The 7787-nt window shown below is 45.8% G+C and overlaps 1 protein-coding gene across 1 annotated transcript in view; it reads left to right on the top strand.

Moving 5' to 3' along the window:
- The window catches only part of LOC123521131 (microtubule-associated protein 1B-like), an 18763-nt gene extending 11401 nt beyond the window's left edge, over positions 1-7362 (top strand). The window contains exon 3 of the mRNA XM_045285396.1: positions 7111-7362. Within this exon, the coding sequence (XP_045141331.1) occupies positions 7111-7118 (8 nt within the window). The 3' untranslated portion in view covers positions 7119-7362. The remainder of the gene's footprint in view (positions 1-7110) is intronic.
- The last annotated feature ends 425 nt before the right edge of the window (positions 7363-7787 follow it).

Here is a 7787-nt window from a genome sequence, read left to right as displayed (position 1 = left end):
GAATAGCGTCCTTACTATTCTTTCAGACTCCAGAAAGCACTGATCCTCTGATCAGCCACAGTGCATTGTAGAGGACCAGGCCTCCCTCTGGGAAAGAGCCAAGCCGGGTTGCCCCTGTGTGGGGAGCAGACAGCCCGGCAGAACGATGTGTAAAACCCAAGTCAGATTCAGATTCACTTTCAAGTAAGTGTGCTTCAAGAGAGGAGACTTTATATTGGAACACAGAGTCACTAAATTGGGGTGATTGGAAGTCCCAGAAAGCTCACATTGGGCCCAGGGAAGCTCTTAGCTTTAAATAATCAAACCAGAAATGTTTTATGAGAAAACTTTTTTTTTTCTTCCTGAAGTCCATTTGGAGCAAATATTGGACTGCAAGGTCAGGGGCTCCAACCCACCAGTCCCTGTTAGGGAGAAAGATGAGGCTATCTGCTCCTGTGAAGATTAATAAAACTCGTCCCAGCTCTCAGACATTTTACAATGCCTACAAATGTAATCTTAAAGAGAATTTGTCGAAACTGCATCTAGAGTTTGAAAACTCTAAATTAATTTAGAGGCAAGGAACAAAATGGATCCTCTTTAAAAAGTCATTTGTTCATTTAGTCTGTTAAAAAAAAAATGCAGTAAAAGAGAACCTACACTATGCCAGGCCCCATTTGAAGAAGGGAGCCCTGGTGGTGTACTGGATTATGCATCGAGCTACTAAATCACAAGGTTAGCAGTTCAAAACCGCCAGAGAGGAGAAAGATGAGGCTTTCTACTTCCTTAAGGATTTACAGTCTTGGAAGCCTACAGGGACCCTTCTAACCTGCCCTATAGGGTCACCCTGATTCAGAATTGACTTGATGGTAGTGGGTTTTGTTTGAAGAGGAGTGGGGCATGGTGATGAATAAAACCAGCACAAGCATTGACAGTAGGCTTGTACTCTGGTGGGAGGAGAAGGCATTTCATAACCACATGTACCCCAGATACTTGGCTGTGTGTCTTAAAATGTAGCATCTTGAATTCAATCCAACCTTCAAACAAGTTTTGATTATTTCAGGGAGTAGATCCCAGAGCCATCGTAAAATAGGCCTTATCTTTCCTAATACAAGTAGATTAGGATGAGGCTGTTCTTACAGCTGTTTTACATTCATGTTGGTCATGGTATCATTTTGTAGTTGTTTTAAAGAATCGGAGATGGTTTATTAAATACTGGTGATAGTCTCAAGTTGTCACTAACAGAGGTTGTCCAAGTGGCACAACCAGATGTGTCCCCCTGGTACAAACTTGCTCCCATTCATGAGTTTTTAAATGTAGTTTGGAGATTTCATTTAGCTATTTCTCCATGCTTGCTGGCTCCATTCATGGTTATTCTGAAAGGTTTAGTCATTTTGCACAAATACTCTTTGAGCAAGAATATGTAAGATGAGTGTTTCATTTGTACAAGGTGGGGGTGGGGAGCAACATGAATGGTGAGATTGTGGGCCTGCCCTTTGGTTCCTGAGAATGTGAGCCCCAGAATCTCTAAGCCTGGTTGAGCTCCAGCACACTCTAGTTCATTGGAAGTGAAGACATCTGGGGCCATCTTCCTTCCTGTCTTGAACCTGATGCCTATAGATTGTCTTGCAGATTCTTCACCACACATCTCTGTTTGTAGCTGATTACCCTAGGACAGCAGTTCTCAACCTGTGGGTCATGACCCTGTGGGGGTTGAACAACCCTTTCACAGGGGTCGCCCATTCATAACACTAGCAAAGTTACAGTTACAAAGTAACAAAGACAATAATTTTGTGGTTGGGGAGGGGGTCGCCACAACATGAGGAACTGTATTAAAGGGTTGAGGCATGAGGAAGGTTGAGAACCACTGCCCTAGGCAGTCATCCTGTGGAAAGTCCTTTCTGGCCAATCAAAGCAAGGTTCAAATGAACCTAGTTGTCCTGAGAGAAAAGGCTAATCTTTTCTTTACTTCAACACTCCTCACTCTTTTCCTTATGTAAAAATTTATCTTTCAAATATTTTCAAATTAGAGCAATATTTTCACAATCTAACAACCAAGAGACACAGTCTAATCATAACATGGGCAAATGACTTAAATGGACATTTCACCAAAGAAGACCACCAAGCATAGAAAAAGATGCTCAGTATCATTAGCCGAGCTAATCAGAACCACAACAATACACTATTTCACTCTCACTAGAATGGATACGATTTTAAACAACAGCAACCACAGCAAACAAAGCAAAAGTAAGAGATCTTGATGAGGGGAAATGGAGAGCTTTATCCCTTGCTGATGGGAATGCAGCATGGTGCAGCCAAGGTGGAAGACAGTGTGGAGGGTCCTCAGAAAACTCAAAGGAGAACTACTCTGTGAGCCGGCAGCTCCCCTTCCAGGTCACCGCCCCCAGGCTTGAAAGCCGAGACTCGAGAACTATGTTCAACAGTGTTATTGTAGCACTATTCACATTAGCCAGAGATGGAAATAACTCAAATGCCCATCAACAGATGAAGAGGTAAAAGAAATGTGGCCCATGGGCACAATGGAACATTATGAACCAGTAGGAGAAATGAAATTTTGACCCATACTATAGCATGGATGGTGCCTGGATACAGTATAAAAAATGAAATAAGCCAACCACAAAAAGACAAACATTGTATGACCTCACTTATATAAAAAGACCCCCCAAAAACACAAAAACCAAACAACTTTATCAGTGGTTACCAGGGCAGGAAGAAAAGGGATAACGGATGGTTAATGGTGATGGGCAATTGCATTGATTAAAAGTAGGGTTGCACAGCTGGGTATTATAATTGATGTGAATAAGTTGTATACCTGTGTACAAAAAGTTGAAATGGCCAAAGTTGTGTGATATATTTTCAACAACTGCTGCAGAGAGAGAAAGAGAGAAAAATAAGCTGCTGAGGCTACTTATGTACAAGCAGGCAACTTGTGGGATTTGATTCCTTGGCTTGGAGGGTGGGATCATGGCTTCAAGGGACAGCACAGTTAATTTGCCATATTATGGGATTAGTGCTTCAGTTCTACCTCCTCGTTCTTGGGTAGTGCCTCGGGTCTTGATAGCTTGCTACAAGCTGCCATCCACTCAGGATAGGAGAAAGGCATGGAATGAGTGGCCAGTTGTCTCCATGAACAACTGCTTCCTTCTCTATGAAACCAAAAGACCCAGAGAGTACCCAGCTACCTTACTGGACACTGGGATGAAAAAGCCCATAGCGCCTAAGTAAAGAGAGAAGCTATAGAACAGAATGCCATGTCCCCTTGGACTCCAGACTCTAGAAGCAGGAAGGCTGAAGGAGGCCCGAAATGATTGCTCTGAGATGATCTTTAAACCTGAAGCCAACAATAGCCCCTTAAGTTTTCTTTGAAACCACACAATTGTTTTTAACTAGTAAAATAGGTCTCCCTTGAGCCTGGTGGACGTTTAAGAGGCATCTCTATGGAATCAAACTGGCAACAACAACGGGAAAGATGAGATAGGAGCCTTTAGTGAGTTGGCATTGTTGAGGGAGAAACCACTCTGGAAAGGACAGTGAGAACGATCACACAACTTGAAGAGTGCGGCCAGTGACGCGAGATTCTATGCAGAGAAACCCTTCACCTGATGTGTGTTCTGCTGTGGCCAGTCTCCACAGCAAAATAAATACAGTCTAGAACACAGTAGACCAATACCTCATCATTTATTTTCTTACATTTGTGAATTCAAGCACAATAATAGAATCTTTATTTTATATGTGTAAGTTTGGTTTTTTTAATTGTGTATCATTTTTTAACCTTAAACATCAAGCTATTTTTTTTTGCGCCCTCATGAAGTGTATCTTAATCACTTTAATAATTCTCACTACAAGAGTAAGTCTGTTTAGAATTTGTCGCTCACCAAAACTTTTTGTCTTCTTTCCCTAATTTAACTTTGATCCACCTACATCTAAAAAATAGAGAGTAGCTGTGGGAGTTAAGGTAGTACCTTGTGATTATTGGTAGTTTATATCACTTAAAAACAGAATTTATTCCTCACACAAGGGACGTCAGACAGAAAATTGATCATAGTTTTTTCTCCCCCATCCTTTTGTCATTTCTGTCTGCTTATTTAAATATGTATACATACGTAGTTATTGGTTGATAACAAACTCCCTACCACCAGCATAGCATAATAATCAAGAATGTAGACTCTGGAACCAAATTACCTCCCTTGTCATCCTAGCTCTGCCATTTATTTGCTGTATGATCATAGGCAAGTTACCTGTTCTTTGCATCAACATCTCCTTTGTAAAGAAGGGATGACCAGAAGTTGGGGCAGGGGTGGGGTGGGGGCTAGTCCTCTACAGAGTACTCACAGGTTAGATAGGGAAGGTTACAGAATTTCCATAGGGATCAGATGAACCCATAGATGTGAAGATGTGGGACATGAAACACAACAGATGTAAGCTGGTATTCATGAATAGTCTCTTCCAGTGGAGGATTCACTTGATTTGTCATTTGACAGTTATTCTTACCTGGGGTTGCAGTGGTTCTCAACCTTCCTAATCGCGACCCTTACATACAGTTCCTCATGTTGTGGTGACCCCCCAACCATAAAATTATTTTCGTTGCTACTACATAACTGTAATTTTGCTACCCCTGTAAGAGGGTCGTTTGATCCCCAAGGGGGTCGCAACCCACAGGTTGAGAACCTTTGGGTGAGAGGCTGGCTGGCTTACTTCTTGTATTCATTTTTAATTCATACAAAAATGTGTCTCAATGAAAACGGTTGTCTGCAACCAGCCCAGAGCTGCCCGGTTATGTGCCGTGGCAGACGCAGCCCCGGTCTCAGCTTAGGGAGGTACTTTGGGCCCCAGAGCAGAAGCGAGGCGAGGGGTCAGGTTCGGTACAGACCCTTCTTAAAGCGGCTTTGTTGGGTTCCCGCGAGGACGCTAGCAAGTAGTGAGGGTTTACCTGCCTGGTTTCTCCCGTGATAATCCTTCCATGCGTACCGTCGTCCACCAATCCATTACAGCGCTCGTTCTTCCATCTACTCTCTCCAATTAACACGTGACTATCGGCGTTGCCACACCTAAGACACCGGGAAGTCTTACAGCTTCTTCATCAGCTGAATAAATAGCAAGATCTTGGTACACGTGCTTCACTCGCTTTATAACTCTTAAATCACATTAACCCAAACCTTCAGGCCTCGTGATGGGGTTTTTGTCCTGTGTGCAGAGGTCGTCCCCCACCTGCCACCCCCGACGATCCACAAGCCACCGTGGAGCACCCTGAGAGAGTGACCCTTAGAGACTGGCTTTTGATGGAGATTTTCAACTCAGCTCTTTGAATTTAAGTCATACGAGCCCCCTCCTCCCTTTGGCATCAGTGAAAGCAAGGTTTGACAAGAGATCTTTGCCTGTGGGACAGTAAGAAAACGTTGAGTTTTGTTTGTTTGTTTTGAGGCTCCTAGCAAACTGCCTTACGAAGTCTAGACCTGTAACGTCTAGTCTGTCGTTGTGTGGAATTATAGCTTAATTGTGTGAATGCACCAATTGCGCCTGGACAGGGAGCCATGGACACCTGACCGCTCAACCGCGCAGCCCGCTGGCACGCGGGCCCGCAGCATTCAGGAGGCTGCCTGGGCCCGTGGGAACTGCGGTTCCGGGGGCCGCAGAGCCTCCCCGCTGCGGTTTCTCCCACGCGCGCCCTGGCGCAGGCGCTGGCCCCTGGCCTGTGCGGCCCTTGGGGGACGCAATCCTAGCATCGAGGAAAATCGCGGCGTTTTTCTAGTTCAAGTAGCTAGACCCCTGTCGGAAGTCTATGGAAGTCCGTGCTGGCCGTCTGCGATGGAGCCTCCCTATTCTAATGCAAATACCTGGCCTTCTCCACTCCACTTCACTCCGCCCCTGCCAGGCCTGTCCGCCACACCACCCCCATTCAGGGGTCTCCCCAGGCGCGCCCTGGCCGGCCCCGCCCCTGCCTTTGAACCTGTGACGGGGGCCATCCTCTGCAGGAAGACCAGCGTGGTCGGGGTGCCTGCGAGGTTTGTACGTTGCTCAGCTTTAAGATGGAGGGGTTCTTTGTACCCCGATCCTGAAACCACACTGTGATTGTGTGTGTGTGTGTGTGTGTGTGTCCAAGAACAAAGGAATGCAATGGTGTGTCATTGTCATGTCCCTGTCTCTCCTTCCTCAAAGCCCCCTCAGACCACCCGAGAGATACCTATTCATCTCACTTTTCTTTTCCAGAGTAAAAAGGATGTTTTTGTCCGCTGACAGTAGTGGCCCTCAAGCAGTCCCTAAAGGGCACTGTGGACCCAGCGGGCCCGGCACGCCTAGGCAGGAAGGGAGCAGGGAATTGGCTGCCGGGATCGGGAGTCATTTGGGGGCATGTCCATCAGCCCCCCATTAAATCCGACTCCGAGCATTCCAGAGCACAGCCTCTGCGGGACCCCACGGCCAGGCTGCCCCTTTGTCTCCACTGCCACGGGCGACAGAGAGCCCGCGGTTTTTGCTTGTAACGTTTTTGGGTTTATTTGTTTTGGGAAAGAAAGCACACCGCACAGCAAACCGCCAAACAACTACACTCCCTTTTCTTCTTACTGCCTGCGCCTGGCCGGGTCCGTTCTGGGGCAGTTTATTCTGCATCTCTGGAAGGATGCTGGAAATAAGAGGGATGAGGAGGAGGAAGAGGAAGAATGCGTCAACTAATGGTCTTATTAAATGTTTCGAGTAATATGTTTTAATGCTTACTGCTAGGCAAGGAAAGGTAAATGAATACATGGAAGATTAAGATATTCTCATTGCGTATAATTTAGTGGGAGGAATAAGTCTTTGAAAGACTATACTATATATGAATAAACAAATATTGTTTTCCTGGTTTACAATGTTTGTGTGTGTGTGTGTGTGTGTCAAGTGGGACAGGGGGAGGAGACAGAGAGAGAGATGTTTACTCAAATTCCTGAAGAAGCCTAGGGTGAGACTAGAGTTCAACATTGCATTTTGGGTGTCCAACGGCTTGTTGGTCACAATGACAAAGGTTACCCAGGTGCCAGCACCCCCACCCGCAGCAGTAACCCAGGACTAATTAAATGCTGCCCTGGCAACGATCTAGCATGCTAAAACATCGTGCTCCCCCTTTTGTGTCCCCTGCAGTGGTCTAAGGGGGTGATTTCTGTTGCCTGTGAAGTCAGCTTTCCTTGTTCCAGACAAATGTGAGAAAGAAGGGCTCCTGGGAAGGAGCATTTCACAATGGGCCGCAGAGGCTGGAGGAACGAACAGAGTGTAAGACGCAAAAGAATGTTATTTTAAGAGACCGTTCCAAACTCACGTTGAAGGCTTGGCTGTAGTTAGGACTGGGGAGCCGAATGCATGATTTAAAAATAAAATCCTCTGATTAAACACGAACATAAGTTCTGGTTCATTCTCTCCCCCTCTCTGCGTCTCCCTCCCCAGACTGGCGGCAGCATCTACTGAAAGGCAAGGCAGAGGGAAAGTAGTGGTTTACTGACTGCAGCCCTGGGAGCAGTCATCACCGCCTTGGTGGCCTTGTGGCATTCCTGAGGGGTTAAGATAAACTGAGCAGACCCTAAGGGTCTTTGTGCTTAGAGAAGACTCTCCTAACCCTGCGCTCAACTCTTAGACTAACCCCTTTCTTTTTCCATGAAACATGTTTTCATTGGAGACTGTGAATAAAGGACCCACTGTTGAGCATTTTGGACCAAATTCATGGATTCCTTGTTTGCACCTCACACGGATGGTCTAAGAAGGAACAGCTATTTCTCTGAGGGAACAGAGCATTCCCAGAGCACCTTGCCCCAAGGAGTACTCGT

The sequence above is a fragment of the Echinops telfairi genome, unplaced genomic scaffold (genome assembly GCF_000313985.2).
Source record: "Echinops telfairi isolate 266 unplaced genomic scaffold, ASM31398v2 ScPeMD7_7469;HRSCAF=8507_1, whole genome shotgun sequence".
NCBI classification, from domain to species: domain Eukaryota; kingdom Metazoa; phylum Chordata; class Mammalia; order Afrosoricida; family Tenrecidae; genus Echinops; species Echinops telfairi.
This window is presented reverse-complemented; position numbering and strand designations above follow the sequence as displayed.